The sequence below is a fragment of the Hippoglossus stenolepis genome, chromosome 9 (genome assembly GCF_022539355.2).
Source record: "Hippoglossus stenolepis isolate QCI-W04-F060 chromosome 9, HSTE1.2, whole genome shotgun sequence".
In the NCBI taxonomy this organism is placed as follows: domain Eukaryota; kingdom Metazoa; phylum Chordata; class Actinopteri; order Pleuronectiformes; family Pleuronectidae; genus Hippoglossus; species Hippoglossus stenolepis.
Window position 1 is genome coordinate 25,957,465 of NC_061491.1, and position 19,242 is coordinate 25,976,706.

A 19,242-nucleotide genomic window follows, 5' to 3' on the forward strand; every position below is an offset into this window, starting at 1 on the left:
TTCAGAGGAGGAATCGAAATAACAGCACGAGTCAAAATGATGAAAACACTCCTACTTTTCCTTCTTAGACTCGTTTGAATTTATTGATCATTTCAAAGAGTATCTGTTCACACAATAAAAAGGCATCGGGGTTTTTGTTTGCATAGAAGTGGTTGTTTTCGGTCCTTCACACGTCTAGGATGATCATTTTATTAAAAAGGCACAGCTGGAGGTAAACAGAGGAGGAATTCTCTTTGGGTTTTTTTCTTCACATTTTTGGTCTTTGGTAGTTTGTGTGGAATGAGAGCGTTTATGCCACAGTGTTCATGCTTTTCACCGAACAGCAACATGGCGGCTGTGGCATGAAAACCTTGTAACTGTAAACGTAGTCGACGTCCCAAAAGGAAAATGCCCTGACACTTCTGGCCTTGAGAAAGTTCCTCAAAACGCCATAACACACGATTCAAAATACATTTAAATTAAGATTATTAAAAGGACAACTTTCTGAGACCGACCGGAGATACAAGGTTTCTTCTTAAAGCCGGACAGTGATGGTTGAGAGTCGGTGTGGCCTCACTTCTTGACGTGTTTCTGGCAGATGGCGATGTACTCCAGCACGTCCTCCGGGGAGCCCATAGCCACGGGAGCCCGCTGGTGGATGCTGTCCGGCTGGATGTCCAGGATGTTCTCTAATCCGGTGGAGGCCATGCCCCCCGCCTGCTCGATGATGAAGGCCATGGGGTTGCCTTCGTACAGCAGCCGCAGCTTTCAAGGAAGAGAGGGGGAGTTTAGTTTTAAGTCAAACTCTGAAAGGAAATTACATTTTCATAATAGTTTACGTGGCACTGATCACATTTATACTTAATTGATAGTAAAGGAGAGACAGAAACATTGAGACGCTACAGATTCGACCGACTAATCAGGTCATCTACTCTTTGTAAGCTCCCAGTTCAAGTTCTGAAAATGTAAATATTCAGCGATTCAGAGTGTTTGATTGTTATCGTTCTTCATTCCTTTGCATTTTGACTCTTTGAAATCTTCTTGGACATTTCTCAAACTTATTTCAAGACGTTATTTCTCAGGTTTGGCTCAGTCTTGCAAACACTGGAAGGATGTGGACGGTGAAGAAACGACATTGTGACACCGTCTTCTCGTAAGTTCTCATCTTACAAACAAAAGAGTCTGAACAAAGAACTTTTCTTTTCATGGAACTTGCCCCATGATAACGGCTGAAAGTATCAATGTCCCCGTGAGTGAAACGGGAACTAAACTGGTTCTTAAAAGATTCAAATAAATGAATGTTTAAAACAAATACTTGCAGCTGCTTGTGGTCCCAGTCAGGATTTTATTAAATCACTTTCTTTATCATTGCAAGAGGGGGCATTTAAAAAAAATCTGACACATTTAGAAGACTGATATCTGAGTGTTTGTAGTTTGGTTTTATTGAATTTAAGGAAACTGTTGGGCTTTGTTATTTCATTGTCAATGTCATTCTTATTTCAAGATTCAAACTTTATTCTGAGTAGCTTGATGTGATCGTGGCAGGAGCAGGAGCAGGAGCAGGAGAACGCAGTTAAAGGACCTTACCTTTCCCTTGGGGCTCTTCACATTGCCTGGGTATAAAAAGATGCCTCCATACATCAGCGTTCGGTGAACGTCTGCCACCATGGAACCAATGTAGCGGGCACCATAGGGCTCAGTGCCGTCCTGGAAGCGTTTTAAAACACCGCAGTAGTTATGTTATGTAGTTAGTTTACTTCTGCGACATCCACCACCAGGATCTATTGAGCTTGAATCTTTCCCCTCCCACGTGGCGGCGTTAGCGTTACCTCAGGGAACTTCTTCTTCTGCAGGTACTCTGTGACGGCGGGGTCGAAGTACTTTGCATAGCCTTCGTTCAAGCTGTAAATCTTCCCTCGCTTCTTGATCTTCACGTCCCGATCAACCAGGATAAATTCACCGATTGCCTGGCGAGCGGAAAGCAGCGATTGTTACCCTCTACGTCATGTGCACAGAAAACGGAAAAAAGAAAGATAGAGAGCACTAACTGGGTCGAGCATGAAGCAGTTGACTCCTTGGCCGGTGGAGAGCACGACCATGGTGGCGCTGCCGTAGAGGGCGTAGCCGGCTGCCACAAGGTTTCTGCCGGGCTGCAGCGAGTCCTTCTCACACGGCTCATCGTCTGTGGTCTGAGAGAAAGAGTAATAGTTTTAACATTTCTCGTTTCTGGAGTGTGAAGTGAGCCGGGGAAAGTTACAAAAGAAATAAAAACTTTGGTTATTACCTTTCTGTAGATGGCAAAGATGGTGCCGATGGAGACGAGACAGTCGATGTTGGAGGAGCCGTCCAAAGGATCGAAGCACACGATGTATTTTCCCTGGAAGACAATAGAGAGAAAGAGAGTTACTCATGTATTCTGCTTTTCAGAGAGTTTACAGAGACAATGTCATGAGTTGGACATTTACTGACCAGAGCAGCAGGAGGCCGGACATGACCTAGCTGCGGAATCACGTGTTTTTGTCTATAGCCCATCGACACTGGCATCGGCTCTTATCACTAAAAGCTGTAGTTGTCTTGCCAGTCAAACCACATGCGTCCGAGCCAGCTGAGCCTGATCCTGAGAGGATCCTCTCATTCGAATAACAGACGTTTTAAATTCAGCAGGAGAAATGTGGATGATCCAGTTTCAGAAACGGGATCCTGACTCAATAAAAGCAGGTTTTCTGAGCTCAGCGGCATCTTAAGAGATCCCCGATTGTGTTTTAACATGTGAAGTCGATGCCTTCAGACACACTTACCCTAGTGTCCGGCTCTACAATGATGGCTTTGTCGTTCTCTTCAGACACCAGAACGCAGGAGGTGAAGGACGACTTGATCATGTTGATGATCAGGTCATTGGACAGAATGTCCAGCTTCTTCACCTGGTCTCCCGTCACGTTCGTGCTTCCAGCAATGCCGTAACTGATAAAGTACAGAAAAGAGCCAAAGTGAAACACATGAATCGGAGAATTTCCGATTAATTTAATAAAAATAACAAAAGTCACTTCTCTCTACACACAGAATCAGATTACATGCGTATGATGGAAGTTATAACTAGTTTCTGTTATATCCTCCTGTGAATATCAACTCTAGAGTTTGGTACTGAGATACGGTTGAAAGAAAAATGCAACTGATGCATGACGCAGCATTTCCTAACAGCAGCGGTTGGGTAGTGAATCAAGGAGGAATTAGAGCAACAGCAGTCGAACAATTTGAATCATTATCAGTCTCTTCAGCAAGATCTCTGCTAACGTGGGTCACACGAACACAGTGGTGCAGGAAGTACTCAGACATTTCACTTGAAAGTAAAAGAACAAATAAATGGACAAAATGTAAGTAAAAGTACCACTTTACAATACTACTTTAGTGAAGTAAGTGCTCAGAGTGTGGCCTCCTCCATCATTAACTCTGCCTACTGTATATTTGTTTACTACTAATAAATACACACCATCATTTTAATAAAGGATGCTGCGGACGATGCTACTGAAAACACTTTGTCGTATTAACGTAAGTAAAGTACAGTTACATAAAAAAATTAGGTTGAATACAGTAAGAAAGTAAATGTACCACTGCAAGAACTCACATGGCTGTAAATATTCAGGAAATACCTCAATTTTGAAATTTGGAACTTAAGTTAATGATTCTTTAACAAGGAGAGACGGATGGAATCAGTAAAAAAAAGGTACAAAGGACAGAAACGAGAGGATTTCTCTTTCATGTGCTCATCTCATGGTCCCTAACGACGCGTTTGCACATGACTGACAGCTCACATAAGAAATATGATTGTTAGAATATAGAGTTTATGCCATTAAAAGTGGGCGTGGTGGTGTGAGGTATGCGTTTCCTGATTGCCCTGTGCCATCGTGGATGCAGGAGCCGAAACTCCACTGAGCAACTCGTGTTTATCCCCGTTTCTGTCTCAGAGCTGCGGCATCGAACTCCCGACACACCCCCCCCCCTCTGCCAGGTGAGTGTGTGCGTACTCACAGGTGAGCGATCCCAGCTTTACGCACGGCGCTGGAGATGGCCTTCACCGCCGTGCCCACGGCGTTCAGCAGCGTGGTCAGCTCCCCGGTGCCCTTCGCCCTCCGGCCCTCCTCCATGACGAACCGGGTCATGGTGACCACGTTGGTGTCGAAGGTTCCTCGGTCGGACATGGCTGCTGCTGCGGCTGGTCTCCTCCTGCAGCCTGGTGGAGAGTGGACAAGCTGCGGAACTTAAATGCCCTGGAAGGCGGAACTCGATGGAGGAAGTGGGGACGCGAGGGCCAATCCAGCAGCAGAGGCGTGGCCCCCGGCCGAGGAAACCGAACAAGAGCCGCTCTGTACAAACTGTACCGGTGGTGAAATGATAAGAGTCACCGGCAGAATAATAGACGCTGCGTTCACAGAGTGATTACACAGGACAGGTCGTGTAGCTGTCTGCAAGAGAGGGAAGGAAGAGTTTCATATTCTCTTACCTTTCAACTTCCATATCTATCTATCTATCTATCAATCAATCAATCTATCAATCAATCAATCAATCAATCAATCAATCAATCAATCTATCTATCTATCTATCATCTCTCTCTCTCTCTCTCTCTCTCTATTTATCTCTCTCTCTATATATATATATATCTATCTATCCATTCATCCCTTTCTCTCACTTTATCTATAGTATATGTAATTAACTCTGAGCTGCATTTCTTGTATGAAAGCTGCTAAACAAATAAAGTTTATTATTAAAGTTTGTTGATGCTGTTTCAACAAACCACCACAAGATGGAGACGTCCCCCTGGTGTTGGGTCCTAATCTTCTCTCCGAGTGAATGCAGATTCCAGAATCATCATTAATCTTTTAAAATATAACTGTATCACTTTACATTTCTGTAACACTATGATTTCACTTTTATAAGCTGTTCAAATGAACAGAAACACAGCTCTTATTGTGACAGGGAACCACAGAGAAATGTTGATCTAGTTCAGTAAACACATCTCTTTACTTCAGCCTTTAACTAGATCTTACACTTGCCTGCTATGTAATTAACTCTGAGCTGCATTTATTGTATGAAAGGTGTGAAACAAATAAAGTTTATTATTAAAGTTTGTTGATGCTGTTAGAACCCAAAACCACCACAAGATGGAGACCTCCCCCTGGTGTTGGGTCCTAATCTTCTCTCTGTGAATGTAGGTGTGTTTTCATCCCAGGATTATCATTAATCTTATTAATTATAACTGTATTATTTTACATTTCTGTAACACTGGTTTCACTTGACCATACATTTGAAAGACATTTTTATAAACTGTTCAAAATGAACAGAAACACAGCTCTTATTGTGACAGGGAACCACAGAGAAATGTTGATATCTAGTTCAGAAAATGTATTTAAAAGAAAACTTAAAACATTTCTCTTAACTTCAGCCTTTAACTAGATCTTACACTTGCCTGTGCTTTTATAATTTTAATCACGTTTTCTCTTTTCTGTTTTTATGCATTTTTTAAATAAAAGTTTATTCCTTTTTTGTATTTCCTCTTCTTTTAAATGTCATTTTAACATGTTCTTATGTAACTTAAACTCTATTATATGAATGACGTTTTAACATGTTTTTATTCGTATTAACACTATTTTTTAACAAAATTGTATGTAAAGCACTTTGAGCTGAATTTCTTTGTATGAAAGGTGCTAAACAAATACAGTTTATTATTTATATATTTATTAGAAATGATATATTTATATTATATGTATCATCATCATTCTTCTTCTTCTTATTATGATTATGATTATGATTATGATTATTATGATAACCCTGCGCCATGTTTTCCCCTGGAGGACTTCACCTCCACACCAGGAAGTCTCTCTAACGACCTGCCCCCGGAGAAGTGGGTCAACCCGGCGGCAGGTACATCTCACACCTGCGGCCTCCATCCACACGGAGCTGCTCCGGGCCCCGGCCGCACTGCGCATGTCCGCCCGGGCAACGACTCGCTGCAGAGGCGGACAAGTACAAAGAGGCTCCGGCTGCTGGTGGTGGAGGAGCTGCCGGGACGAGTGGAGCTGTGGAGCCCGGGAAGCGACGGCTCATGTTGAGTAGTTCCACGTAAAGTTCACCCTCCTGTGAAGTTTCCCCTTGAAGAACAACCAGAGCCGCGGAGGAGACGCTGCGTCCCCAGTCCGAAAAGAGACGCTCGGAAGTCGGGTGAGTGAAACGCTGGCTCGCCGCTGCTGATCAAACAAACCCGATGCAGGGTTGTTTTTTTTTAAAAAACTTTGTGATAAAGTGTTTTTTAAAAAGCATGCATGAAGTTTTCTCTTTTTAAATCTGTTCCGAGTTCCGTGTGTCCTGTGTGCGTGCGCGTGCTGGGTCAGGTGGTCCTGCAGAGAGCAGACCAGACAATCCCATGAAGCGCTGCTGGTTAAGAAGGATTATGGTTAAAGTCATATGGTGTTTGTGGAATCTGCTCCTTGTGTTAATCTGCTGTGTGTGTGTGTGCGTGGAGGGGGGGGGGTTCTTTCTATCGCTTCCCGCGAACAAACAAGCAGGTTCGCGCCAAGCAGGTGTCGTGGAAATGTTTGAAGTAGCCCGCATGCTGCAGTTATGGGTTGAACTTTGACCCCCGAGGGAAGCAGGTCAAAGGAATGAGGAAGGAGCTTTAACCAGTGTCTGTAGGCGTCAAGATTAAAGATTCAATACTTTACTGAGTAACATCTCCTCAGTCTGACTTTATCTCATGTATCACGCGCAATAAGTATTAATACTATTTATATTATGTATTATACGTGTCTATATCAATCACTTTACTCAATGCTCTTTGCCTCCAACTTGTGTTTACTAAATATTGTATTGAAAAACTTTATGGTGCCGTTACCTCTTTGAAACAAGGTTAGTCACTGAAGCGTTGGGACGGGCAGGGTCCAGTTGTCGGAGTCTTTGTTTCTCGGGGGAAGATGAAAGGACGCATTTGTCGGAGCCTTCAAAGGGTTCCAGCTGCAGCCTCTGAAGGACGCAGCCCCTGAACAAGTGACACTAGCACCCGTAGAGTGATAATTACTAGATAAGTGCAAAATGCATAATAAGAAATGCATCTTCTTTATTGACCTCGATTAAAAACCCATGGAGCGACCTGCAGTGCTGGACCTAGATCATTCAGGAATCTGGTTGTTGTTGTCTTCACACTTTTCAGTCTCTCTTTACGAGAAGGAGGACATTGAGAAAGGCATTTGGCTCGGTGGGGGGGTCCTTTTAAAATCTGTAGGCCATTATTGTTTTCCTTTGGCTTTGCACATTTCCTCGAGTGTCAGCAGTTCGAAACCACCTTGTTCCACCATCTCCTAACCTTTTGAGGCCTGTGTTGGTGGCATCTCCTGGAAGGATTCTGCTCCTGTCCCGGTGACCCATCCCTCTCATGTGACCTGGTAATCCCTCGTCACCATACGATCCACACTGACTCATCTTTGCCTGGGATTTAACAGCTTAAACCAGTGTGACAAACATCCTCAAGCCTCAAAAAACAAGGTTATTCCCTCTTTCTTTCTTTCTTTCTTTCTTTCTTTCTTTCACCACATTCATTTTCCTCGCCTCCGTCCCCGTAGCTTGAAATACAGAACATCGCATGACTCCAAACAAAAGCCTCCTTTATAGGCTCCTGAAAGAGACTGTCATCAACTTTGAGATATATGGTGTAATATGGTCCATATCTGGTGTCCAGTCTCCAAACCGTCTGCTCCTGCTTACTGTCGGAATTGGTGGCGGGGGAGCGGCGGCATGTTGTTGGGCTGCAGACCTTGATGGTGGTCCCTATTGTGCTGGTGAAAAGCTGGGGGTCAAACAGAGGGCTCTTCATCTTCTCAGGCTTTCCCACTTTTTTTTTTTGTAAAAAAAGATAAAGCACTGAATTGATACTTCAGGGCTGAAGAATATGAGCATTGTGGTTTAATGAAATTCTTTGGCTGCCGGTTTGTCACTTTTGGCTCATTCGCTGAATCCATTTTTCTACACTTGCGTATAATAAAACTTGATTTCATCCAACAAAGCATTCCTTCGGATATAAAAAGTCCCCAACCTGTGGTGAACTTTTGAATACTCACTGTTGGAAGATGTCTAAGTTTTACTGGTGTTACTTTATTGTATCTTAAAGTAGTTATGGCTGCTTTTTGCTGATGTAACATCGATCCACAGTCTTTATTTATGTCGTTAACTCCATACCAAATCCTGAACTGTCATTTTCTGCAGTATTGGCGTTATTTCTGAAGCTGGTATCGGAAAATATCTCGTTTTCATTCATAAAAACATGAGTTTTACTGCGCAAACCGGCTCTGATCATGTATTTGTTTATGATATAAACTTAAATCTCTCTAAGATGCTTGTTTTTTTTTTCCTTGGCGGAGACAAAAAGCTTGTTATGGACACTGCAACCAGCAGACACGTCTTGTTTTGTCCAAATACAAAGTATACAAAGTATACAGACACTGTCTTTAGTGTGTTTTCAGTCTATTCATCTGTCTGCACATTCTACTCAAGAGTAAAAACCAGTATTTACCATTTAAATGTCCTTATTATTTGACATTGTTGTCTTAAACTTCATTATGAGGAAAAACGCCTTGTAACTACTGCGATTCATTGTATTTGTGTATCAAAAAGTTAAGGAAAGTATTTTGGTAATAAGATGTGTAAGTGTTAAACCACAGATGATTTGTATTGATGCACTGGGTGATTTATTTTCTTGATTTGATCTATAAAATGTCTCAAAATCCACGATGACGTCTCTTCGAAGCCATTTTTGGGTCAAAACTCAAAGATACTGATAATGACTCAGCATATGTACATAGATTGTCAGTGTGTGGGTGGCTCACGTGCCTCCTGTTTATTCCACTGACATTTCTCTGAGCTCAGATTTGCTCTTTCTGTAAAAGCTTAAGAGTTAAATCTGTACATTGTTCAAGTCCCCGGCGGCACACGGAACATTCCTCAGCCTCTCACCGGGTTTCCCCATTAACACATAAGCAGATCTGGAGGAAGCACGGGCTGGCGTTGGTTGGTACGTGAGGCTCAGCGGCCCTCGGGGTCCACATCATCAGACCAGGTCACTCGGCCCTTTGTGGACATATGGCAGAGGTCTCTCAATTAACACCTTGGTGAGACGAGCCTTCTGTCCACATGATCAAAGCCGGGCCTCCGCCGCTCAGATGTGTCACCCGGCAGCCGCCACCTCCCTGTGATTACGACTCCCCATCCCTCCGCTGTTTGTTTGGAGAAAATGACTTCCACTCCACTGCGCCGTCTGAGCGCATTGCACATCAACTCCGGCCCTGGCTTTTTCTCCCGGCTGTACACTTTTTGTGCCGTGCGGTGTTTTTCTCTGTAATTTTGAGGTAGAGGAGGTGCTGAGTTGTAATTTTAGTTCTGGTCGAACATCTGTGCGTCTGTGCTCGTGTCCCAGTTGTGCCTCTCTTGCATGTTTCAGTGCTAAAAATACTGGGGTTTCTTTCGGGGTGTTTTAACTTGGAGAGATGGATTTTCTGGACTCGAGTACTTTTTTATTTTCTGAGCGAGTTTCCCTGCTGTGTAACCGCTCTGCCTGTGGAGGTGAAGGGAGTTGTTACAGCTGCTCAGGTTTCTAAGTGTGGGATGAGAACCTACATGAGCCTCGGGGACTGCCCTGTTATTACCAGATCAAATCTACTTTATATAGTAAATCCACCAAAACTAAACAAGTAGAGCTCACTTTCCAGAAAACAAACCTTACGGGGAACTGCACCAAAGAATATTTAATGAGAACTTAAATGTGTGAAGTGAGATGTCGGATTAGGTTAAAGATATCACACAAGTTTCCAACAAGCATTTACCTATAAGATATAAAATAACAAGGTGCGGCAGAGCAGACTGTAAATTGAGTATTTGAACATAATAAAAACAAAAGGGTGAAGTCAAGCTTCAGGGAATCCTCCTAAAAGATTTGCAGTGGCCCGGGGCAGCTGCCAGGCCGGCACCACATTGTTTTCCGTCATTATTCGGCTGATCAAAGCACTGGCAGAACTTCGCAATAATCTTTTCAAATCAGCGCTTCCTGGATTTAGAAGCTTATCAGAGCCGGGGGAGACCTGCGATGGATTTGTGTGGGTTGGGGTTCGGCTCTTTTAATGTGCAGATATTACCAAGAGTGTAAAACACAGAATACAAACATTAAAGTTGTTTACTTTGTAGTGCGCGCACTTACGATTTTCAAAGGGGGGTTGCTGGCTGCACAAAGTTATAAATCCAGCCTCCTCCATGTTAGGGATTGGGACATGGACCAAACTAACAAGTCAAAGGACAATGTGCTCAACAAACTTTTTGCCCCCTTCGTGGTAGAGACGTTAAAACTAAAAGCAATGTTCATTTATCATCCTCTTTGCTCGTACCCTTCAAGTTTTATAATATTTTTAGCCATAATTCACGTTTCCCAGTGTGTTGGAAGATTCTTCTAAACAATTAATAAATATACAAGTGTAATGCAATGAGACACGCTTGAGAAACATTAATCTACCCAACTTTTGAACTGCCGAGCTTGTTAATTAGCTCCAATGCTCTTTTGAACCCCAAAGTCGCTGACTGAGCGGAAGCTGTTGTCTCGCTGACGGTCGACTTGATGACCTCTCTTTGCCTTTAAGGCCTGTGGAGCTCAAGAACCCATCAGTGGGAGATTCGGAGGCTTGGATTTCAGCTGGTTCGTCAAACTGTCACGTTTACCTGTCAAGAATATGTCCACAAAAAAAAAAAGTGTTTGACAAACGTTCCCTCCTCTCGTCCCCGGATGGGATTTCATCTCTTTGACAATCTAGTTGTTTCAGCTGCGTTTCTCTAGAGAGGTGTTGGACGGTTCGCTCGTGCATGCTTCAACCTGCTGGAGCTTTCAGTTTGTGAGGAACATCGTCACGGTGAACATGAATGAGTGAAGGTATTTCTCTGTGTGGCTGGGATTAACCCCGGCCTAAACCTTGAAGTGTGTTTCACAAAGATGTTTTGTTTCCTGGTATGTTAATCCCCTCCTCTTGCCTTCGTGCCTCCTCTCGGCCGTTATGGGCTCTTTATACCACATATGATCAGTAGGGAGCATTGACATTTGAAAATTAATTTGGTGTAAATGAGACCATAAATGTTTTTCTCTTCTCTCTCTTGAGCAGTTTTCCCTAAATTAGTTTTCTGAGTCGTAGGTACTGAATCACTTTGACCCCATGTTAACACAAAATACAATTGCTACTTATTGCTGTGTGATATATGACCACGATCTCATATCTTGATAGAGGCAATTTCATACTAAAATGACAATTCATACTGTTACTCAAACCTTTTCTCAAGCGTGTAAATTGGGGCCGTATCTTTACAGATGTAAGTTGTAACAGCAGCCGTTATCTTCCTCCATCTTCATGTTTCTTTGCCATATGTTGTGCTGCGGGCAAAGACCTCTTGCACCGCTGAGTCTGTTACTGTTTGATTCTTGTGAAGGTGGTTAAAGAGATTAATGGTGTTTATCGTCTGCTTTGGCAACCGATCTGCGGCATAATTTGCAAATTATGACAACATTGTCCGTGTACATGTGACAGAAGTAGCCCCTGTTTAATTTATAGGGCCAGGTCTCGGAGCCAAACCTGCGGCCGCTCCTCGTTTTGTGGTGACAAGTCCTTCTCTGGTTCAGAATAACCACATTGAGTCACGTTCACGCTCCTCCATGATTGTTTGTGTTGCCTTCGTGAAAATTTGGAAGAACGCAATGCCCTGTGGAAATTATGAGTAAAGAGTTGATTTGCAGAACAACAAAACAATGGCTTTTCTTTTATCACGCGATATATATACAGTGAATCATCATATAGATCAGTCCTGATGGTCGATGAAAGCGTTTGTTTTTAGATGTACAGATAAACCGGCTCAACGTCAACCTTCGTGCTTTGGGTTTTTCTTGTCTCTGCTGGCGTGGATGGGTTGATCCTGTGAATTGAATTAATTGCACGTCAAAAACAAACCCTGGAGTAAAAGCACAGTGCCTGACTTGGCTTGCTGAAAATGATTGTTTTGATATTTGACCACGATGGGAAGAATGCCAGAAAAAACAGAATGTGGTGAGGAACCCCAATTATCCTTCAGTGCCTTACCCACGCTTTAAGGGAAAAGCTGATTTTATTTACGATCACACTCAGAAAAGAAGAAGCAGCTTCGGCTGATGATGGTGTTTGATAATTTAGCTTCCAGGCAGAACTGCAGTGAGGGAATCACTGCATGTAGAAGGGAAAGTGTTCAAATTCAAATCCCCATGCTGCTGCAGCTCCTACGTGCACTTAGCTGTTGACTGCAGTGTTTCCCACACAATTCATTCAATCCACAGCTGTTTTCAGACATGACCTACAGGTAAAAGCCGGTGAATTGGCTTCCTGGTTTACCCGCAGTCTTCCTTTCACACATGCACAACGCAGCAGGAGGAACTGCATCGCATGCCACGTGCACATCTGCAGCTGAGGCTATGAGGTCTGTCTGCTTGGATACAACTTTATGGATGATAGAGTGCACAGCTATACTACAATATTACAATTATGAAACTGTGACAGGAGGAATTAGATCATGGCAGAGTGCCACAGTCTAGATAATGAATGGGAAACACTGACTGTCCATATGGAGTTTATGTGCCGTGACCATTTACTCCACTTTTCTAGTCAGGATTCCTTTAAGTGGTTTTCCTCTCTCTTACAACGCCTCTGATTGAACTCGGCAGAAACCACAAATGCCTCCATAATGCAAATTGTGGACCAGCTGCGTCAGGTGCTGGTGGGACTTCCTGCCTTGCCCATGGTGTCGAGTATCATCCGAGGCATTTGCCAGGGATTAAACCAGTCGTGCCTTTGTTGTGGGTCATGTTAGACTCCTGCAGGTCTTGGCGCTTGTTTCTATCCGTCTTCCAGCAGCAGAAATGATAGAGATCGACAAAACATTGAGAACTTTCACATACCAATCTTCCACGGCTGCGTGCGTCAGGAGGAAGTGTCTGTTTGTAGAAGCAGCGCTCCCTCAGCTTGTCATTATCCCACTCATCTCCACTGGTGAAGGGCGGGTCGTCTGAAACGGGCGAGGAGTGAAGAATCCCGCCTGCTTCTTGTACACTAAGCAAGACAATGCAGGTGCAAAGTGAACTCGGGGCTAAAGGGATCCTGTGATAATCCCTCAGCTATGTAGGCATGCACAGACTTTGCCTGTCAAGTTAAAGAGTTTCACAAGAAGGCAGTTTGAGTCAATTCAAACAGAACTTAACCCGCGTCAGGAGCGCTAACGACCCATTAACGGGTGGCACACGAGCCTTGGTACCAAAAATACCACATTCTGCTAATGTACAGTGTCGTATTTTGGTGAAAACACTTGCATTTCTGTCAGTTTTATTAATATTTACAACACAGAATATGTCTAAAATATAAATCTAGCAATAAGCAACCAAATTATTACCCCCGCCTCCTCCTTGTTAGTGGATGGCACATGGACCAAACAAAAAAATTAAAAGTACATGTTACATAAAATGTGGGCAAAGGTAGTTTTCTCATTTTAGGTCAGTTCATATCACACTGATGTGTTCAGGTGCTATTTTTTTCCGTGAAATGTCATGATTGACAGCTGAGCCTGACTCGAGATGTGGCTCCACAGACTCTGGATGGTTTGGCTTTGTTTCTGGATAGTGGGAGGATTTTTTTTATTTATAGTCTTTGCTTTACATTATTGTTATAACGACCTGTGTGCGTGATTGACAGCTGAGCCTGACTTGCAGTCGGTCGAGCATGTGCATCGCACTGTGGCTCCTCATCGTAACCACTGCTGCACAGACGAGAGCAAGATGACACCAGTTTTTCTTTTTATAGAGCAAATGATTGATTGAGAAGACGAGCAAATTACAGTCAACAGGACCCCCGAGGGTGATGGTGTGTTTCATTCTGAAATAATAGATGTTGGGCGTAGTCTCGCTTTAACGAGAGGAAAGGTGCACTGCATTCAAAACGTTGCCTTGAGCAGCATTTGCCCCAAGTCTCTAAAAAAAAAAAAACACCCCCACTTTCTCCGCACCACCATTGTCCTGCACGCCACATCAAGAGCTGCTGAGTTTATCTCCTGGATGCTTCTGTTGACTGCCGAGAGAAGCCCACACCCTCGGCCCACTGGTCACCAGCCTGCTCATGTTGCAGTCTCCCTCGCTGGCTGGTATTGTCAGGTTACAGTGGGTGTGTGTGTGTGTGGTGTCTGAGCGGCTGTGTTGTGATTGGCTCGTGCGCAGCCGTGTGAGACACCGCCGGGTGACGTCTCCATGCTAATCCCACTTTTCTCTCTGGGATGTTTTCTCTCTGGTGGCACTGGGAGCTCTGTCAGTTGCAGCTGAGGGGAAATGCAGCCGCGAAATAACTTTTGCAAAACGAGGAAGGTGAGTGAAAATGATGTTTTTGAGTTGGTTAGATCCATAACCATGTAACCTGCTGACGCCAACACGCGTTTAGTTTTTTTTATTCATAGTTTTCCTGCTCGGAGTCGCTAAATGCTGCGTTTAACTAGTATCTCTGTTTTAAAGATAACGGCAAACATCAAGAGGACAAAATCTTTTAAATATGTCTAATTCAAGTCAAAATTTGAATCCTCTGCATGTAAATAGGACTTGTTGGTCATGTTGAATAAAAAGCACGTAATAAACACATTCATATTTTAACAGTCGACTAGAATAGAGGGTTTCTTTGTACAAATTACAGCCTTAGTTCGCAGAATCGTATTATATGTTTTTTTACCAAAATATCTCAGACCTTGTTTATCAGGTTTGAATCCATTGGGGGTTGATGTTGGTACCCACCTCCACCAGGAGACCACGGCATGATGTCACTGTATTCAGGTTTCTAACCATTCTTTGAGGTACAGAACATGCTGATCATAAGAAATCTGGATACTGTACGAATTATGTAAACTGGGATTATGAAAACTTCGTTCATTATTAATTTCTCATGTTCCACGTGTATATACGCCTCATCCTGAATATGATCCAAAACACAGACTCAAAGACAGTTTATTAAGATGCATGTTGCATTTATTGTTATATTCTATTAGTTATAATATCTGGAAATGATGACACTATATTGTTTCTGCTACTGTATCATCTTAAAAATACTTAAGCTTCACCAAACTGCTGTTGTTGGCGTTGATGTGATTGTTGAAGTGTTGTTCGCGGGGAACAAACAGAGTGAGAGCAGCAGATCTGTGAGATGGTCGATGGTGTGAACTAGGACGAGGGTCTGGTTTAAGGGTTTGTCTGTGGTGGTGGGGGGTTGTCTGTTGTGTCTACAGCTGCTGCCCGACACATTCCTAGTGAAGATCCAGTCACTCTGACCTCACGGCTGACTGAGCCTCCACCTTTTGACTACAGACATGGCAGCTGGCAGTTTGGGTTCAGCTGATATCAGTGTAAATGTTGCCCGTTAAAAAAACTCTGGGTTTGAGGAATGTAGATTTCATAAATTTATTTGCTGCTTTCCGGTTTAGAGCTTGAGGAGCGACCGTGTGTCACTTTCCACTTTACAAACAAGTTGTGTCTTACTGAGACTCAAACTGCTGCACAAGTTGAGACGGATGATGGTGATTAGAGTCAGAACGATTTATGGGTCGTCTTTTATGATATTGGCAGATATGAGCCCTTCACAGACATATCAGGCATCAGTGTTTGTTTGCCAATATGCACCAGTATGAAAACCTCTATTTTACAGAATAAACGCTGCCGGCTGTGGCTCAGGGAGGTAAAGAGGGTTGTCCACTAATCAGGAGGGTCGGTGATTCGCTGATTAGATAGTATACATACAATACAATTGTTATTTAACATAAAGTTCATGGTTAAACTGTAAAATATCAAACCTCAACTACATGTCTATGTCACAAGGGTTTGATGACGACATGTAATCATTGAAATTGATTAAACTGGAAAGTGTGTTGGCTCTGACACAGTTGGAGACAAACTTCCCCAGCGCCTGAATCTCAGCTCCACATTTTGAACTGTTCCAAATGATCATGACTTTCTTTGTTTTGAAGTTGAGGCCTCGTGCGACAGTTCACCTGTTTGGAGAACTTTTCCTCCTAATTTAATTAAATTCCCACCGGTGTGTGACAAACGAGTAGGAACTCAAACAGGTAAATAAAACTCAGGCGTGGTCCTAAAGTCGGAAGCAAAGTTTCAGTTCAAACCGTCTGCAGCGTCATGCCTTTGATTGAGTGTATAAACATCTTTCCGAAGAAGGTCAGGCGTTTCTCGGTAAACTGTTAAACTGCCGCAGTAAATTATTTCCTCTTGCGGTCAGCGGGGCTTTGTTTACAGTGGAGATTGACTCCCTGGTGGCACCATTGATCTTATCTGCCGGCGCTGAAGCCTCAGTGCACACGAGCCCCTGCTGTCAGCGCGGCACATGGGCGCTGTTTTTAATATGAGGCTGCGTTTACAGGAGAGCGTAATTCAACATCCCACATTCATTATAGAAAAAACAAACCCTGTGTGGGCAGTGGGCTCACAGATGATCGACTGGATGTGTCATGTTTGCAGCGTCGTGGTGATACAGGCTTCAGTTTGCTGTTGAACGACAGTGTTTGACCGTGTGACTTTACTCTTTGCCTGTGCTGCTGTGGTGAAGTCGGCGTGACAATGGCCCTGCAGCCTCTCAAGTTACAGTTTCCACAGAGTGAGGGGCAGGTCGCCATGGCAGCGCTGGCCACAGGTTCCCTGATCTATCCTGACCGACTGGTGGCTGTGACTGGGAGATGGAGGGTGGTGACCTGCTATCACACAGACGGAACTCATCATAAAACCACTTGTGTCCGAACGTGACCTGACACAAATATCATTTAGAATTTGTCCAATCCCAGTTTAACTCGTTGGCTCCCAATAGGCTCGCGTCAGGTGTCCACACCAAAAGTGTAAATGGTTTGTATTGCCTTTACTTGAGGGCATCTAAAGATGGTTGTGTACCACTGAGATACGTTCTCACCAAACCAGGTCTACAGGAAGCTGTACGTCGCCCTCTGTTGTTTATTCAAAGCAGAGATTGTACTTTTTTTTCACAGCTCAGCTGGTTTTAACCTTTTCAGTTGTACAGACACAATGTTAATTACACAAACGGCAAAGTGAGACACTATTGTCTCATAAATGTGTCCTCTGCAAACTGGAGTTTACTTTATTATATTACATGCTCATGTTTACTCTGCAGAAACAAAATGCTTTTGTCGGTGTCTCTGGTTAAAACATAAAAACCCTGCTCAATTTGTTTATTTCAATAACATTTAGCTAAAAGAACCAAACAGACGTGGTGATAACATGTTTCTGTGGCAGGTTATCAGCTGTACATCATCGGTACGATCATACGACCCCCCCTCCTCCTCTTTCATCCTGTTCATTTGCATATTCAGGGACATCTGCCACCAAAACCTCCCCGACAGCAAATGCTGATTGTCCCTTCCCTTGTGCTGAGCTGAAATAATAACAGCGCCGCACGGGTAACCAGTCAGGTCAATATTTGTTCATGGACGGCACCTTCTGGACCGCGGCTGTCTTCTGTCTCAGAGACGCTTGGTGATGTGTGGATGTTCTTCAGAAGCTCGTGGCTGTTGCGGTTTGAACTGCAGGATAGTGGACAAGATTTGAAACATTAGATTATAGCCACTGATTCCTGAGAAAAACACATTTTAGACTTAAACATGGATGTTGCAGTTGTGAGTGTTTGTATTTAAACCTCCACCAGTTTAAGCTATAACATTTCTGACTATATACATTTCATTTAGCTAGTGAGCAGGAGTGTTTTTTCTCGTTCCGAGCTGTGTATACGCGCTTGAGGGGGAAAAAAACTTTTCTGTCCAACAAAGCGCGACATTTTATCAGTAATTTTCACAACCCTGCAGGAGTTGTTGTTGCTCTGCTTTTCCCCTCCCTCCCCGAAATGTGACGTGGAAAATTCCCAGAATACCGTGGGAGTTAATCCCTTTGTTTTGGTGGAAGTGGGGATCCTCCCGGCGAACACAGGGCCGCCATAATGCCACAGTGTTTCCAATGGAATGTAACTGCCATTGTTGACCAGGATGACTCCCACTGGGAAGACAGCCCCTCCCCCCCAAACCCCCCCTCACCCCTTCACTGCCAACATAATACAATGTGTTGCATTATACCTATGAGGCATGCTACTGTTTTCATAGCCTATGACCCTGTGACCGCGAGCCGAGGCCAAGATAATGAAAAGGATGACACGGAAGTCATTGGTTAGTCCCACAGTTATTACAGCTTCCTTTGCACGACGACGGCTGGGAATTCAAACCTTTATCTTCTCAGACACACAACTCTGCAGACGGATCTCGTACTTTGTGTGGTTTGTTTGTCTAATTCCATCTCATTCATATCGGTATAACAGAAGAAACAAAGTTATCAAAGTTGTTGTTTTATTATTGTTTAATCTGTCAATATATTGGAATTAACTGAGCATTTAGTCTGTTAAGTTTCCAAAAAAACAAAATACTTTTAATTTCTCGGAACCCGATGTGACGTCCTGCCATAAAGGGTCAAAACTTAAAAACAGTCATTTCATAATGTTGTAAAACTTTTGAGAAGTGGAACCAGAATATATTCTGCATTTATTTGATATGGTTTTAAAAGGGTCAGGCTGACGTTAATACAAAAAAATTTCGATTTCTTTTACATATGATGAATTTTTTTGAATTTTCTATAAAATTACACATTGTGATGACATACAAATAAGTAACGTGGGATAAGAAACCTGACAAAACTCTATTAACTCTTTGAGTTTATCAAGCTAATCATTTCTATACCTTATCTGTTAAATCAACCACTTATCCTGGACACCCTTTTGCTGTTTTTACTACTTCCTGAAGCTGTCGGGGGGGGAGACGGGGAGTCTCCGTGTTGTTGTTCTTGGAGAATGGACACAGCTCAAGGGTCAGGCTGTCAGTGACGAAGGACACACCTCTCACAGACCGTTTGAGTCTGTGGTTCCTGTTTTTCCACGTGTGACTGGATATTGGGCCTTTCTGTGTAGACGGACATGTAACCTCTTTATACACAGGGCAACTAATCGATAAATAGATATTAATAGTTGCAGATTCCTTGGGGCTTGTTTAAAACGTCTATTTAAAACCGTGGCTATCTGATGCGGTCACGGTTTTGAGGCGTCACCAGCCCCGATCCACTTGCACGATCTCCTTTGTTCTCATTTCCTTGTC

At 43.3% G+C, this 19,242-nt stretch overlaps 2 protein-coding genes across 3 annotated transcripts in view; one reads left to right on the forward strand and one right to left on the reverse strand.

Moving 5' to 3' along the window:
* Nucleotides 1-55: 55 nt before the first annotated feature.
* fbp1a (fructose-1,6-bisphosphatase 1a) lies at nt 56-4,233 on the reverse strand. Its single transcript, XM_035166753.2, has 7 exons — nt 4,006-4,233; nt 2,778-2,940; nt 2,264-2,356; nt 2,028-2,168; nt 1,809-1,946; nt 1,567-1,686; nt 56-744 (listed from the first exon to the last, which is right to left on the reverse strand). The coding sequence occupies exons 1-7, from the start codon at nt 4,173-4,175 to the stop codon at nt 553-555; spliced, it is 1,017 nt and encodes a 338-aa protein (XP_035022644.1). The 5' UTR covers nt 4,176-4,233; the 3' UTR covers nt 56-552.
* A 1,731-nt stretch (nt 4,234-5,964) lies between these two features.
* Nucleotides 5,965-19,242, forward strand: part of kank1a (KN motif and ankyrin repeat domains 1a) — a 47,603-nt gene continuing 34,325 nt past the window's right edge. The window contains exon 1 of one of the 2 annotated variants that reach the window (XM_035165449.2): nt 5,965-6,192. The gene's annotated coding sequence lies outside the window, so the exon portion shown is untranslated. Of the gene's footprint in view, nt 6,193-14,324; nt 14,420-19,242 lie in introns of those variants that run through there. The other variant, XM_035165448.2, reaches the window with a different exon arrangement.